The 17,787-nt window shown below is 34.7% G+C and overlaps 1 protein-coding gene and 1 long non-coding RNA gene across 6 annotated transcripts in view; one reads left to right on the top strand and one right to left on the bottom strand.

Annotated features, from left to right (window-relative positions):
* Positions 1-924: 924 nt before the first annotated feature.
* Positions 925-4,426, bottom strand: LOC141375643 (uncharacterized). The gene is made up of 3 exons (XR_015498021.1): positions 4,282-4,426; positions 4,087-4,161; positions 925-2,140 (listed from the first exon to the last, which is right to left on the bottom strand). It is a non-coding gene; the product is annotated as an uncharacterized LOC141375643 (long non-coding RNA).
* Positions 4,427-4,541: 115 nt separating this feature from the next.
* cttnbp2nlb (CTTNBP2 N-terminal like b) overlaps positions 4,542-17,787 on the top strand; it is a 38,963-nt gene continuing 25,717 nt past the window's right edge. For 2 of the 5 annotated variants that reach the window (NM_001430982.1, NM_001077371.2), the window contains exon 1: positions 4,553-4,669. In NM_001430982.1, the coding sequence (NP_001417911.1) occupies positions 4,664-4,669 (6 nt within the window). In that variant the 5' untranslated portion in view covers positions 4,553-4,663. Of the gene's footprint in view, positions 4,670-13,092; positions 13,479-17,787 lie in introns of those variants that run through there. The other 3 variants (XR_015497139.1, XM_087263432.1, XM_087263431.1) reach the window with 3 other exon arrangements.

Genomic DNA, 17,787 nt, shown 5'->3' with positions numbered 1-17,787 from the left:
GAGAGATGGAAAGGGAGACAGTGTGAGAGTGAAAACAAAGGTCTAAAGATCCTGAGTGGAATCTATTAATGTAAAAGCTCTGAGGATGACAGACAAATGGCCTGGTTGGTCGATACTGGCAGCAGCAGTGTCTCCTGTCTGTTTTTATTCCTCCTCATATTGAGTTCACGACCACAAGGGCGACTCATTTGTTTTATGGAATATCTCTTTTCGGTCCTTCTCTCTCACACCATCTCTGTCCCAAAGGAAAGTGGTAAAAAGTCATTAAAAAAAGCAAAAAGACATGTAAAGGAGTGTGATGCGAGACACACACTTGAACATAATTCAGTTACTGAGAGAAGTGCTTTCCAGATATTATCATTACCGATGGACTAAACCTATTTTGACATTCAACAGAATCCTGAATAGCCTATAGAAAAGCATTTGATGTTGATTTCAGATCTCTTTTTGCTTTACACACATCCAGAGGCCAGGGTGCAGGGGGGAAATATGCACATAAACACATCTCATTTGCATTCATAAATGCATCTTTTTATCCATTTCAGTGCGTCTCAATTGAACCTCAATTCAAAACAATTTCATGCATGAGGAGAGCAGCATGGTGACCACAAGAGCCAGACAAGCCTACACACACAAACCACAAGCCCTCATTCAGTCCAACTTAAATAATGTGGAAATACTTTTGCAATCGTAATATATAAAGACATATTTAAAAAAAAGATGAATAGTGAAACTTAATGGAAGCCCGATACAAAGTTATTCAAAATGATATAACCTCTGTAACTTTTTTTTGTAGTTTTCCCCAGAATATTTTACATATACATTTAATAGTATATAATATTTTATCTTTTTATCTATTTTAAGTTTAATCAGGGGTAAAATTAATGCTATGTCACAGTTTATTTATTTATTTATTTATTTATTACAGCAGTTGTATATGTTACAACAGTGTTCATTTAGCAATGTTAACCACTGTAATTACTAGTGATTGGTTGATTTTTATTTATTTATTTATTTTTTCAATGAAGAAATGACAAATTTCTGTACTTTTTTGAAAATTTAATTTCAAAGCATGTGTGAAATACTGTTCCCAGGGCTGATTATGTCAAAGTTGATATTTAGCCGCACCATGTTGGTGTTTCTTAACATCCAACCCCCGACCTGGAGGACCAGGACATACACTTACACATACACTACAGACAATTTAGCTAACCCAACTAATCTTTAGATCATTTCTATGGACTTGTGGGGGAAATTGGAGCACCTGAAGGAAACCCACGCTAATTTTACACAGAATTGCAACACAGAAATGTCAACTGACCCAGCCCAGAGCTGGAACCAGGAGCCTTCTTGCTTGCGACAGCCATACCCTGCGCCACCAAAACAAGTGATGATACTAAATGATTAAACATTTATTGCTAGTAAATGAGTAAAATCTAGTGAATTGAAGGGCAGTGGCAAAGTATAAAGATTTATTATTAGTTTGTACTGGCGTCACGGTGGGGCAGTGGGTAGCACAATCGCCTCACAGCAAGGTCACTGGTTTGAGCCCCAGCTGAGTCAGTTGGCGTTTCTGTGTGGAGTTTGCATGTCCTCCCTGTGTTTGTGTGGGTTTCCTCCGGGTGCTCCGGTTTCCCCCCACAGTCCAAAGACATGCGCTATAAGTGAATTGGGTAAGCTAAATTGGCTGTAGTGTATTTGTGTGAATGAGAGTTGTATGGGTGTTTCCCAGTGAAGGGTTGAACCTGGAAGGGCATCCGCTGCGTAAAACATATGCTGGACAAGTTGGCGGTTCATTGGTGGGAATTAATGAATAAAATAGCATTGTTTTTAGATAAACAAGTATGTTCACGTATAATGCTTCTTTTTATACCATTGTCGTGCTTTAGAAGTGTCAAAAACAATCTAATACAAACTAAAGTCAGTTATTCTCCTTTGAAAATGTGCGTTCTGTGTCAGAATCTGTGTCAGGTTCTGCGTCTTTGTTTTGGTCTCTATAACCCACCCACTGCCAGTTTACCCAATTATATTTCTGTTTCCTTGCTGGAAAATGCACCATTTTTCATTTTAGTCTTGACGACTGCTTCAATGTATGCAGCTGCAGCCAAAAAAGTTGACCCCTGCAAGACAGCAGCAGCCTCTGAAATGAGACAGAAATTCAGAGTTATAAGAATATACGTAAGATGGTTTTTAATTAGAAATTAATCTACATATAAAAATTGTAAACATTAGCTGAGCAGCATATATTGTACCACCAAGGGAAGGAACAGGGGGATATGTCTCCAACACTTTTAGAGATAGGCCATTTAGAAACAGGTGATTAATAGTAAACATTTTAATCTTATTCAGCTGCACAAACGCACCCCCCAACACACACAAACACACACACACACACACACACACACACACACACACACACACACACACACACACACACACACACTTTTAAAATGTCCATTATGCCCCTGATACCACCCTGTCCCAACAAGCAATTTGACTGTCTGCACCAAACGCAACACAACCGAAATATTTAAATATTAGCCTTTCAGGAGGACAAAATAGAGCACTTGCTGAACTTTAACTAAACGGTAAGGTTTAAAATCTAATTAATACATATTAAACCTCTTTAAGATTATTCAAGTTAGATCTAACATTCATTTTCAAATATGTTTATTTTATTTCCAAAATCGGAGGTAAACTCTGCAGCTGTTTTCAATATGGCAACAAATGTCAAGTACAATGAGATTCAAACTCATATTAGTAGCATTTAGCACAGAAGAAGCACATGATCAGTACCCGAGGTGATCGTTGTCTCAATAGTTCATGCCAGCCATGACAAATAAAAACAATAAAATAGAAGTTTTAGGTGATGGTTTGAACAAAAACTCTGTTAACATGGTAAAGATTCTTTTTGTCACGTCACTTAAGTGTTGTCACTTGTAGTGTAGACTTGATAGTCAAGCATGCATGCTCGTGTTGGTGATGTCAATCTGGCAACTTGCACTTGCGTGGAGTCATTGAAGTGGCCAGGTAAAGTGTTTTGAATTAGCAGTGCAATACCTAGTTCCACCATTAAGTGTCAATCTTACATAATTTGCAATGAACAACACAACTAAAGGTGAACAACAACTTTGTTCAGCCTAATTTCATCTTTTTAATGTAAATTTAGTTTTTAAAAAAATATTATTTGCTGAGGTATTCTGAAGAAATGGAAAATGAAGGATTAAAATGCATTTTTCATTAGTTTTTTTTTTTTTTTTTTGATGGTGTGAGTTACACAAAAAACTGTAAAGTACCGGAAAATGTAGCTTTTAAAAATTAAGCTTTATTAAATAGAAAATTACTTTGCATTAAAAATAAATAAATAAGCTGCATTAAATGGAGAAATTAAATTGGGGTAATTAGAATAAAATATTGGGCTAACTACGAAAAATAGGTTGTAGTAACTAAACAAATAAGTTGGTGTAACTAGAAAAAAATATGTTGGGGTAGCTACAAAATTAAGTTGTAATAACTAAAAAATAAGTAAAATATTGGGACATCCAGAAAATCAAGTTAAAACACATTTCATCGAAGCATATATTGTTGTGTTTCAGTATTGACAATTTTAAAGTGGGGAAAATATTCCAATATCTTCTGAAAATACAATGTAATAATAAACTACAAAGTTCATAGAAATGTGTACACTGTGTGTTTTACAAGTTGCATACAAAAATTTCAGAGGTTAAAAAATCAAGATTTTACAACTCTGAATTTAGCACATTTAGATTTCTTAACATGCATTTAGTTTGCATTTATTTTCAATATTTATGTTAAGTTCACACTATTTAAAAAAAAAAAAGAAAATCTTATTAAATATAAAATGAAATCAGAAATGGTTCTTCTGTGGCATCACTGTGAAGACACCCTATTTTAAAAGTGTAATCCTGAAATGTAGTTTGGTTAATCTCAGGATCTGTTCTTTGTTGCCACATATATGTAAAATTGGTATTTGCCCGTGTGTCCATAAAGGGGCGCCAGAGATAAGGTTAAGAGGGGCTCATTAACGCCACTGAAACTCAAATAAAGGCGCATTTATCAGCTCACCTTTACCATGTCAGCATTAGAAAAAACACAGTCACGTTAGAATAACATGACATGTACATTAAAACTGTAACACCCCTGCAAAATAAAATAATAAAGTTATTGTCGATATTTAGTTGTGTATAAAGAACGAAAATGTTTGACATTTTGAAGTCTAAAATCCTGTCATTAATATTTAAACATTTACTTTAAAATTACCTTTATAAAGAAGAGATGTGTTCCTAAGCATCCGTTCAAAAAATGAAAAAAAATTTTTTATCGTTATTAATGAAACACGATTTGAACCGTAAGGTGCTCAAATCACCACAATATTCTACACGCATGCAAAACAAACAACATAGACAAAGACACAAAACCGATGCTTATTTAAGTCCTCCCCTTGAGTCCAACATCCAATCAGAACTGACTCTTCCGGATTGTGGTCTCCGCCTATTGGCTGCACGATCTGTCAGTGGCAACAGTCCATATATTTTCGGCCGGGACAGGACAGCAGCAGCTCGGGCAGCAGAGAAAGTGAGAAATAACTCCGTAAACTGGGATATTTGTGATTGCGAGGGCCGATGAGCGAACAAAATCATATATGAAGGTAATTGTTTTAATATTTTACGAAAATAGGACTTCTTACGGAAACAATAGATAGAGGGTGCGAATGGGATCTGGAGAGCATGCTGCTGTTGAAGAGTCAATCTCAGATTCCAGGATGGATTTCTGTATTATCTCGCTATTATTATGATATCTTCACATCGGTTTCAAAAAATAAACACGGCTTTTAAAAAAATTTATTTTATATTTATCACTTAATCGTACTACACTGCACTTAGTTTAATAAAATTGGCTATAATAAGAGAATTGTTGGGTATATGATCTGTATTGTCTGTTTATTGAATGTTATGAAACACAGTGCTAGTAACAGCATTTGGAACTTATTTCTATTTGTCCCGAGCTGATGTCAGATGTCTGACCGTTGATGCTTAACATGTTAGAGAAGTGCACTGATTGCTTGTTTAGCAGTATGTGAAATTGTCCATATGTTCAGGTGATTTTTTTACACCCTGAAAGGAAAGCTTTGTGTCCAGCAGGAAATCTGATCTCCACAGCAGTGTTTTTTTGCTGAACAGTGCTTGAATTTATGGCTCTTATTCCTAATCACATAGCTTATAAAAGATTAACCGTCCTCTGATTCTTGAGGCGTGGGACAAAACTTCACCTGCTATTTAGTTACTAAATGAGGAACATTTCCACTTTGCACTTTCAACCTTTTCTAATTAATAAGTTATGTTATGTTGATATTTGAGTACTTGTGCCCTTTAAGCATAACTTAACTCGTTATAAAATTTAAAACAGATAAACAATTACATGATTTTAGAAGCAATTTTTTAAGGTTTGACAGCTGTCATCTACTCTTACTGATCTCCATTAAATATTTACTAAGACATTTATAAACTTGTAATTGCATGATTTGGGTTTACTTTAATATGACTCTTTAACATTTAACGCCTGCTATGAATTCAGCAACCTCACAAGTCACTTAAAGGTTGTTTTTAAGTCCCCATAATGTTTATATATATATATATATATATATATATATATATATATATATATATATATATATATATATATATATATATATATGACCTTACATCTTCATTTGCAGAATTTGAGTACAATTAAGCTGTTTTTGTAGCATATGGCTTTAAATGCAAATGAGCTGCTTCTCCCCGCCCCCTGTAACATGCATGCCTGCTTTTCATGCATTACAACGGTTAAACAGCAGTCAGTGATAGAGACAGACTCGGATGAAGCTAATATACAGCTCATTAGTCAAAAATAAGTAAGTTAAGTTTATTTATTATATTTGTGGTGGAGTTTATTCAAGCCTTTCTGAAATGGTGAGTCTCACACAAACGCCGTTTGCGGTACACACACAAACATATGCATTTGCTGACACCGTTCGGTGGTAATTATAGCAGTTAAGAATTACATAGCGAATTTACAGATTTTAATATCAGATAATTTAAAAAAAAAGAGACTTGTTGGGTTTACATTGCTTCATCATGACAGTGAACACACTATACCTACACACAGTTCTGTCCAAACAGCTTCCAAAAGTTGATTTTCATCATAGGTGCCTCTTAAGTAGCAGTTCACCAATGTGAAACGTGTTATTAAGTAAGTATAAATTAAGTTTTGTAGATGTTATATGTACAAAACATACGATTTTTAAAAGGAGGCATGCACACAAACCCCATTCCAAAATTCTCATTGGAGTATGAGCAAATTGTACTAAAATGTATGAATCAGATGATAGAAATTTATAAAAATTAGCCAATAAATCAAATAGTTAGGAATTGCTGTGAGATTACATTGCAAAATCATGCAGAGAAGCAGTGTTTATTGTCAGGACAAAGTATTAGTGTTACTTCAGCACTCTCATTATAATAATCAAAGCTGCAAAATTAATCTCTTCATATCTGCTTTTTCTTGCGAAAGCACAGAATTCAGTCAGTAAGTGCACACACTCCAGAGATTACTAATCCAAACATGTCTGATTGGCTATTGTGTTCAGTAGCTTAATAGAAACGTGTGATTGGTCTGATGCAATAAAAATGTTTACATAATTTTCACATTTCACATCACATTGGCATTCATTATAACAGCAGAAGGGGACCACTTTTTTTGGTGGAGCTTGTACATTTGCATGGAATTTTGGTTTATTTTGTTGTTATTTTTTTACCACTAACCCTTGTTAATTTCTGAACATTGTGATAGACATACACTTGTTCATGCGGATGTTGAGGAAACACAAACCATTGGCCTTTTGTAGGTTTACAGAAAGGATAGGCCTATATAATGAACAGATCTTCAAACTAATTGTTTAGACTTTGAGAAGGAGGTGGTGTGAAATGTAAAAATTTATATTTTAAGTAAATGAAATTTTTTGACCTTGGATGTATGCAAACCTCAAATAGGAGACCAAAGCTAAACACAATTGGAAACCTTTATAAAAAGCATAATTGGTTGGGTTCTGTAAAAATTACACGTTATATATTTCATGTTTTTTTCTCGACACTTACATGTATTCTTCATGTTTTGTTAACTGGTTTCTCTTTAAGAATAATCTACAGTCCTACACTTGGGTATCTGTAATGAATTGTGGCCATCAAATTGACTTGTCAGAGATTTGAGTATTATTTTGACCGTTTTCTTAGTTCATTTTGTGTATTATCTTGAAATAAACAAGTAGTGATTTAAAAGAGCAAAGCTGTAAGTGTTTGTCAGTGGTTGAAGGGCAAAAATGCGGTCTAGCCTGTATGCGGTGAAATGTTCTGTTTTGACTGGCATGCCAGAATCAGTCACTTGAGAACTGGGTTGAAGACATTCTCTCGGGTCAAGACGTAATTACACCAAAGAAGAGCTCTTTCTGTTCTGCAGATTCTGCTGTGGCTGCTGTAGGTCAAATGTGCCCATTTAATGTCCAATTTTCCTTGTTTTAGGATGCTGCCCATAATATTCTAAATTGAGTATTTTGTTTTTTAGTAGCAATAAGTAAAGCCATGCTCTGAAAAACAAATGTCTCTGCAAATAAGAAGAAGCTGCAAAAAGTAAGGATGTCACTGACATATGAGAGGTCTGAAAATGGGTTGTCACATTAGAAACCACTGGTTTGTTTGAGTTCCACTATAAACACATTTAGTTCAGTTGCAGCTCTGAGGTAGCAAGGCTTACTGAAAACCATAGTACTTCAGTAGACTAAAGTTAACTGGTAAAAAGGCTGCATTTAGGGTTTAGTCTATAGTGACCTCATTAGAACTTGGTGAATAGTTTAGGTTTACAGTAGCATGCCAAATCACTGCAGCAAGTGACTTTATGTAGGTATTGTTTTTATGGGTGTGTGTTGTTTATTGTCTAGATTAATATGGCATTTGTTGTTTTAACAATGCACAAGCCAACATGATCAATGTTAGGTACTTTGCCAAAAACAAAAGAATGTCCAAACTAAGTTCATACAAACATTTTAAAAACCATACATGGATAAGATCAAAACTTGTTGATGTAACAAGGAAAAATCTTTGAGTATATATTAATAAATTCAGTCAGTTAAACCCAACACAAACATTTTAATTCAGTTAGCTGCAAATGTTACATAGACCTATTAAAACCCTGTTGAAATTACAAGTTTATATTGTGTTCATATAACACGTTTAAAGCATTTGTTTAGATGCATTTGTTTAGATGCACAATGGGTGCTACGATTAAATCATGTTAATTTCATTCATTTTCTTTTCAGCTTAGTCTCTTTTTTTATCTGGGATCGCCAAAGCAGAATGAACCGCCAACTTATGCAGCATATGTTTTATGCAGCAGATGCCCTTTCAGCTGCAACCCATAACTTGGAAACACCCATACACACTCATTCACACACATACACTACGGCCAATTTGAGCTCACCCAAATTACCTGGACCACATGTTTTTAGACTGTGGGGGAAACCCGAGGACCTGGAGGAAACCCATGGGGAGAACATGTAAACTCCAAACAGAAATGCCAACTGACCCAGCCAGGGCTCGAACCAGCGATCTTCATGATTTTGAGTGTGCTATTCGATCACATTATGTAAATATTTTTTAATCACTTAATAGGTCAGACTTGTCACCAACTAATAGTACTTTCAAATTATTTATTTATTTACTGACATACTTACTTATCCACACCCTATTTTGAAGTCAGGCCACCATTATTTAAATAGTGCTTTATACAAAACAATGTTTTAATGTAGCTTTACTGTAATAAACATGAAAATGACAATCAACGAAGCATCAAATATTAAATTAATTGATATTCCTCTGGATAAATTCAGAATTCATTCTTTTTCTTTCAGCTTAGTCTCTATTTTAGAGGTTGCCACCTAACTGCCAACTGTTCCGGCATATGTTTTACGCAGCGAATGCCCTTCCAGCCACCACCCAGTACTGGGAAACACCCATACACACTCATTCATACAATGTATGTGTTTGGACTGTGGGGGAAACCGAAGCACCCAGAGAAAACCCACACAAACATGGGGAGAACATGCAAACTCGAACCAGTGAACTTCTTGCTGTGAGGTGACAGTGCAAACCACTGAGCCACCATGTCACAATTCTCGATAAACTCAGAATAAAATTGTTTTTTTAATTTTTTGTTTTATCTCAGATTAAATTAATGATTAGTTGCCCTCTTATAAATATTCATTTGTTTAATTTATGAATTAAATTGCATTTTTAAACAAATCACTTCAACGAATGATTCAGCGATATGCATTTTGATTGGCATAACAAATCTAAAAAAATCTAACAATAAATATAATCATTCAAAGCATCAAGTTAAAAGGTGATTTCTGTGATCATTTGAAACTTTTCAACAGATGACAATGCAACACTGTGTGTGGTTTAGACTGGAGATATTTAATAACTGTACATATCACCTGCTATCTCTGTTTCAAAAGTGGACCATGATTGTACAATCACTCTCATTTAGGAATAAGAATAACAACAAACAGAAGTTGTAAACTTGTCATTTCTCAAGTCAAATCAATTCCATGTTAATATTGCTCAGTACAATCTGTTATGAAATGAGTTTAAATCAGCTATACGAAATACAATAGTGTCATTATTGAGCTCAAGTCCGAGGGTCAATTCTAATTCGGTTTCTAAAACCAGCATTTTGTTGTTAATGAACAGCTTTAGTCGTGAATTTGCACGTCGTTAATAAGATGTGGTGGTGACAGGGGCAGATGCTGGATCAGCTGTTAATATAGTGAAAACATATTAGTATTCATAGTCTGGTCTGAGGTCTCTTGCTGTTAATGTTTGATTAATGTGTGTGTGGGGTGTGAATTCCTGGAATTCCTTTCGGCTGTGTAATCCATATAGTGTTTCGTTTTTTCCCGCTCTCACTCTGTCGGTGGCTGTGTAGAGGTTGTGTTTTGTTGTTGAATAAGGGTTTTATTGGGCTTGAGCAGGTTTAACATGAGGTTACAGCATCACAGTAGTGCCGGGAACCACAAACCCATCTGACACATGTCCCGCTGTCTCATTACAGCTAATGATTCATTAAGAAAGCTGACATTAGGTTGTGGTCTGGTGTTTCTTTTACGGCTTCCCCCCCAGCAGCTGTAGGGTAATGCCGAGTTCAGACTGCATGATTTTCAAAGTAGTCGTGTCAGAGATGTTTTCACACTGCATGACTATCTGGGCTAGCGTTTCGTCGCTGCTTTGTTTACACTGCAAGATGGATCGGCGACAGGGACATTCACATTGCATGACTTTACTATAGGAAGAATCGCCGACAACTTCGTCCAAACTACATCTCACAGCCAAAAACACATCGTATATCTTTTGTTATTAACTAGATAACGAGAAAGAAGCCTTTAATGGGGTAGAACATGTACATGTTTGCTCACCTGGGTTTAAAGGGAATTAGCCATTTCCTTAACTTAAGTTGATAATAAACTAATTTCTTTCTGTATTAAACGTCAAACAGACTAATGCTCCTGAGTCCTGTCAAACCTCCACTAGTTTTTCCTCCATTTCTTGGGTCCAAAAAAACCAAAAAAGAGCGCTTTTAACTTCTCCCCCAGCCTCCCGCTGGCCTGCAGCAGGTATACACACACGCACACGCAAGTGAATGCTGCTCTCTCATTCGCTGTAGGCGATGGCTGATGTTATTTTCAGTCAAAACTCAATTCACACGGCATGATTTGAATCGCCGACAGCTCCAGATATTTAGCACGCCAAAAATCTCACAGGCATCAGCAACTCTTGAAAGTTCATACTGTGTGATTGTCACTCACGTGCACGAGCAGTGATTTGCCTGTGATTTGAGGCATTTGTCGGCAATTTCTCAAAACCTGTCGGCGAGCCAAAATTGGGGCTAAAATCACGCAGTCTGAACTAGGCATAAGTCTGAGGTTTAGTTAGTTTTCAGTGCGATGATGAAGAGGAAAAGTCTGTTTTTACAGTACATAAGAATGTGCTTTAAAGGAATAGCATATTATTAATAAATATAATCAATTAATAATAATTAATAAGATTATTCTGCCATTTTTTACTCTTAATAATGTTATTTCAATCCTATGTGATTTTTCTTTCTTGTGTGAAACTCAAAGCGAGATTTTCTAAGGATGTGTGAGTTTTTTTTTTATTCATTTTTAACAAAGAAATTGAAGTTTATAAGCACACCATAAAAATATTCCATACTTTTGAGTTAGATCTTTTCAATAAATATTCACACAATTGGTATGTTTGTCTTGTTTTTAATGTGAGAATTCTTTTAACTCAGTTTTTTATATAATGACTTTATGATCTCTTTTAAAAGTGTAAACTTTGAGCCTCATGGCACTGTCAATACAAGGATAACTCTCGATTCAAATCTGTCAATCACTTTCCAGCTCGGCCAATAGTGAGAGTTTGAGGCATGGCTTATAGCAAGGTGGCTGAGCCAGAGGGTCTTTTTGTATTTTCGTTGTGGGAAAAAGACTGACACATTACATTGGATAAAAAAAATCAGATTTGACAGAAATGCAGGACAAAATCTGAAGACTTGCCGAAATACAGAAAAAGAGACAACAAGGTCAAACATTGACAGTGATAAAAAAAAAAAAAAATGGTGGAATGTGATGAGATGGTTGGTTTTCCATCAAGATGCCAATTGCATACTTTCTTTTTGTCAGGAAAGTTATTAGCTCTCAAGCCCTGTAAAATTGTAAACCTGCAAAACAGTAAAAATAATGTAAGGTAGGGTGACATGCCCATATATTCAAGGGACAGTTACTATTTTTTTTTTTTTTTGTCCCTGACTGGTGATGTTGTGATTAAAAATGAAAATACACAGATATTCAGTTTCATTGCTATTTTGATCACTGAACTAGAAAATGTCCCCAGTTTGCTTCTCATAAATTTGGTCACCATATGAGAAGTAAAACCTTATTGGTCCTAAAAAGGGCATGTAATATAGACTATGGGTGTACTCACACTAGGCTATCCCAGGTAGTTTGACTCCATTTACCAGTTTGTTTGACAAGTGTGAGTGATCTGAATCAGGCCCAGGTATGGTTCAGTTGGTCGGCCATGGCCTGGTTGGCAGAGGTGTACCAGAGTGCGGTTTAGTTGGGGTTTGGTGCAGTACGTAGTGTAAGTGCAAAGCGCGCCTAAACCCGAAACTGAAGACCTGACATCACTTTTAGGGGACTGTTTCACAGGGATTTATTAATCATTCTTACTTTTCAATGAACATGATCATAGTTTATCAAATATGCCAACACGACAGCTGCACCTTCAGCAAACCTCCTAATATGTGCAGCACGATGAACATTTATGAGCGTCAAAAGTGAGGGACCTGTTCAGCAAAACATTTGTCTGCTTGTCTCTGCATATCAAAAGACTAAATATAATACAAAACAATAAAAACAAAGCAATCTTCACAGATCGAGACAGAGTGAGAGCGCTTCTCTTCTGTCAAACTAAAGAGTCAAATCATTGATGTAAGTGTGCTCAGACTCGGACAGCAAAAAAAAATGCTAGAGCGGGTGAGGGGAGACAATCGTGCATGAGAACAGTTCAAGAGTCAACATAACCATGCACCCTATGAGACACTTGCAAAGGTTTGAAAAGTCAGGAGACTTTTAAATATGAGATTATACACCTGCGAATAAGTTACACAAAAGTTTAATTACAATATGTCAAAAGACTATATTTGTCATTTTTCACTTTTTGTGTGAAGGAATTTGATATCATCAAACAAGTGTACTTTTTCTGCAAAGCTAGTAACCTTATCTTATAGTTTTCACACTGTCTCACTTGCTTTATTATATGAAGCAGTGAAACTGAAACGTTATACTGTTAAGTAGCCTTGTTCTTCACTGCAGCTGTTGCTGGTTTCACATCATCATGGTTGTGAACTTACACTTTGTAACTAAAAATGAAGGTCAGTCAGTCAGTGGCACATCACTGTTGTGCACAGAATCTTCTCAGTGAATCAGCTGAGCTATACTTCACATAATCACAGATCAGACTCATTTGGTTCTTTAAGTAATGGCTTAAATTTCAGTATTCTTTCAGCCTGTCAGATCTCGGGACTGTGAAGATTAGATTGCTGAAATTATTTTTGTGATAGCTGTGTGTTGTTATGATAGAAAAGAAAGGCATGTATCCATTTTTGAGGAATGCAGTTCTTGGTCAGATGTCATATCTGTGTAATTGTTATTTACAGCCTGGTGTAGGAGGTTGAGGTTCATTTTAGATGGTATTCTTTAAAACCAGATTCTTCTCTCTGACCTGCAGTCAGTGAATGTTTTTTTTTTTTTTTTTTTTTTTGAATGCACACCAATGGGAGTCATAAGGAAGCTGTTTAAAAAGGTCACTGTTTTTTAACTTCATATTCTGATTTAACTTTTGTTCAGTCATTCACTAAACACTCTGCTAGTCATTCTGAAGGTAATAAAGTCTGAATAGAGATATTCAAATCTTTTACAGTATGCCTTTTATATATATTAGTGCTGCAGAATATATAGTTTCAGCATCTATATTGCAATGTAATCATTCACAATTGTCACATCGCGAGTATATCCAATGTCGAGTCTGGATTATAATTGATCATTTTGCAAGTGTTTTGTGTGGGGGTTTTAAAAGCATATCGGCATAAGAAATTGAACAATTTGTAACTTTGAAAAATTAATAATGATGAATTGTGTTAAATCGTTTATAGAATGAAGACTATGCAGTATTATTTTTATTACATTTGATTTTTCAATTACTGTATACCTGAATACAGTTAGACTCCTCAGAAAACAATAAAACACTTTTCTTTATTGAAATTATGTATGCTTGTAGATTATTATATTGTATGCACTCCCCTACAGAATCAATCAACCCAATTAATCTAAAATGATAAATTCTTTCCAAATAGTTATTCAACTCTTCTAAAGAAATTGTGTTAGTATCACAATATACAGTTGAAGTCAAAGTTATTAAAACCCCTTTAATTTTTTTTTTATATTTCCCAAATGATGTTTAACAGAGCAAGGAAATTTTGTATTTGTTATAACATTCTTCTGGATAAAGTCTTATTTGTTTTATTTAAGCTAAAATAAAACACTTTTAAGGTCAAAATTATTAGTCCTTTTTAGCTATATTTGTTTCAATAGTCTGCAGAACAAATCATTGTTATACAATAACTTGCCTAATTACCCTAACCTGCGTAGTTAACCTGCTTAACCAAGTCAAGCCTTTAAATGTCACTTTAAGCTGTATAGAAGTGTCTTTAAAAACAGCTAAAATATTATTTTCTGTCATTATGACAGCGATAAAATAAATCAGTAATTAGAGATAAGTTATCAAAATTTTTTTTTTTTTAAATGTGTTAAAAAAAATCTTCTCTCCGTTAAACAGAAATTGGGGGAAAAAAATTTATATATATATATATATATATTTTTTTTTTATTTACTTATTTATTTATTTTTCACAATTCCGGTCAAACATCATATATTTTCAAACACGTTTTCTTCTATTTCCTCTTTTTGATGTTCTTTTTTTAATAGTGACTTTATTTCTTGCAATTGAGAGTTTATAGACTTTCTTAAATTAGACATTGTTTCTCTCAATTCCAAGTATATATCTCACAATTCTTATTCTTAGAATTGTGCCGTTATTTCTTATATCTGCAAGCATTATGCTTGCTAGCAGTTCAGACTTAATTCCTTAATCTCAACTAAATATTTTAAAATAACTGATTAGCTATGATGAACATAAAATATAACAGTCTGGTGGTACGTGTTTCATTTTGGACGCAAGAGGTTGCATTCTCAACCTAACCTAAGATGACCATAAAAAGGCACTTTATAATAATAATAATAAAAACTTTTTTTTTAAACAGGGAAGGAAGTTGCATTTGAAACCACTCCATTAAAACATTTCCTTATTTAAATGCTGACAGCAGCATATTTTACTCAAAATACTTTCCAGATCTGTTTGGTTTTGTTGTCGGAAGCCTTTTAATCTCTGTGTTTTATTCCTCTCTTGTCATACCTGTGTTTGTCAAACTCTCAAGCAAACAATGTAAGTGAGTGGTTTATACAGGTTCTCTTGAGAGGAAATGAAGGCAGGATGCACTTGTGATGAGCACAGATAGTGTTTTTAGCGGACCCAGCAGGATGAGGATCGGGAATAATGATGCAGTCTGTTTCCTATTTAGATTTATTAAATAAAGAGTTAACCGAAATGCCAAAACTCAGTAGATTAAATGGAAAAGATGATGTGATTTTGTGTGTTTACAGCCTTTTTAATTACAGTTATTTATGGTTGTTTGTTGATAACTTGTCGCCACACCACTAATACCAGAGAGAAGCATCAGTCAATGATGTCATGAAAATAAACGTGTAACTCTTAAGCAAACAACTAAGTTTCTGTAACTAATACGGGCGTGACGAGACACTCATGAGACAAGATGATATTTGTTTTATGAGAAGGAAACAAATCATGTATTTTACAGCCATAAATGGCAAGATTTAATGGCGTGAGATCAAGTCACACCAGTGACTGTAGTTTAATGCGAATATAGCTGTGTCCAATCAGTGTGTAAGCAGACGAAAACACACACAGACTCCACTGGCAATACTGCAAGAGTCATAAAAGTACATTCCTGATTTAGCACACACACATTCTGGCTCTACAAATGGCCCTCATCCGCTGTAATGTGTTAGTAATGTCTGGGTGACCTCATTGCCCTGAGATTATATTAAGTCTGGTCGAGCTGACTTTCTATTCAATAGAAGGGGGGAAAACATACTTGTTGCAGTCATCCTAGTAACATTGATGTGAGGCCAGATTAAGCCATGACAGGAAGTGAGCTCATTTTAGGGAGAAACCATGTACGAAAGCCACATTTAGATCTTTATTCGAACATATATTGGTGAGTTATGACAGGTTGTGAAGAAATCTGTCCATGTTAAAGTATTTTTTAGAGAGTCCCATTTGGAAGTTTGGGATCAGTATGTTTTTTTTTTTTTTTTTTTTTTTAAAGTAATATTTAAGCAAAGATGTATTAATTAAAATAAAAAAAAAATAATAAAAATGATTTGTATTTAAATTAAATGCTGATCTTACTGCTCATTAGAGTTTTCACTCAAAGATAATATGTATTTTTCATTGAAAATGATAACATATTATAGTTAATTTATGAAAAAAAAATTTTTTGAAATGGGGTGGCACGATGGCGCAGTGGTTGGCTCTGTCGCTTCGCAGCAAGGAGTTTGAGTTTGAGTCCCGGCTGGGCCAGTTGGCATTTCTGTGTAGAGTGTGCATGTTTTCCCCGTGTTTGTGTGGGTTTCCTCTGGGTGCCCCAGTTTCCCCCACAGACCAAAGACCTGTGGTATAAGTGATTTGAATTAACTAAATTGGCTGTGGTGTATGTGTGTGAATGAGTGTATGAAGGTTTTCCACCACTGGGTTGCAGCTGGAAGGGCATCCGCTGCATAATGCCAGGATAGTTGGTGGTTCATTCCGCTTTAGTGACCCCTGATACAGGGACTAAGCTGAAGGAATAAGAAGGAATATTGCATAAATTTGAAAAAGAAAGTTTATTTTCAATACAACAACAAATATAATAATAAAATAATGTATGTTGTTGTTTCAGCTGTATTTAATTGTAATACTTTTTACTCTATCAAAAAATACTGTATTTTTTTTTACCAATTATATGAATATAAGTGACTTTGAAAAACATTTTAAAATCTTACTTACTCCACGTACTGAAATGGCACTCGGTGTACAACAAATGTATTTTTTTAATGCCATGGACATTGCGTTTTTGAAGATTACTGCTAATAAAGACACAGTGTGACTAGGCATGGGATGATATCCGGTTTCAAGGTTTACAGCGGTTTGGAAAAGTCAAGGTATTAAAACCGCCAAAATGTTCTGTCATATCAATCCTACAGTATATGCAAGTTTTGTTTTTAATTTTTGTTTTTTAGCCTTTTAACCACACGTCATTAAGTGATGCACAGACACAAGTTTAGTTTTATTTACATTTAATAATAAAAGTAACTAATTATTTTAATAATTAAACCAAGAATATAAAGCATTTTAGAAACATAAGAAACATTTGCACACACCTTGTAGCTACCAGCTGCTTGTTTTTGTGTTTTTATCTCCAGACAAAAAAAATTTAAAAATCTCTAGTTTTGATTGGTCATGTTTCGCGCTCATTTGTTTTACTGTGTTTCGATTTGCAGCAAATTAAAAATACTGTATTTTAATAATACATGTTTACAGTTACAAAATATTTTAAATGTTTCTTAAAATAACATATATTGTCTTCAATAAGGGGAAAAATGTTGTTACAAATAAAAAAAGAACTTATTTTAGAGCAGTAATCACAATACTGTGAAACTGATATTTTTATCCAAGGTTATCACACCCTCAGAAACTCATACCGGCCCATGCCTAAGTGTGACAGTGTTGTGGAAAGTAACTTATGAAGATATTGCATTACAATGTTGAGGTACTCCCCAAACAAGTAACTAGTTGTGTTACTTAAATACTTTTTATAGTAAGTAATGCGTTACATTACTTTGGAGTTACTTATACAGTACCTGCATAAGGCTTGATCTCTTTCAGAACTTGCAGGGTATTTTTTTAATAAAGCTCTGCGTTTAACAACACACTG

Source organism: Danio rerio, chromosome 8, assembly GCF_052040795.2.
Source record: "Danio rerio strain M-AB ecotype USA chromosome 8, GRCz13ab, whole genome shotgun sequence".
Classification (NCBI taxonomy): domain Eukaryota; kingdom Metazoa; phylum Chordata; class Actinopteri; order Cypriniformes; family Danionidae; genus Danio; species Danio rerio.
Note: the sequence above shows the minus strand (reverse complement) of the source record. Positions and strands in the feature narration are given on the sequence as shown.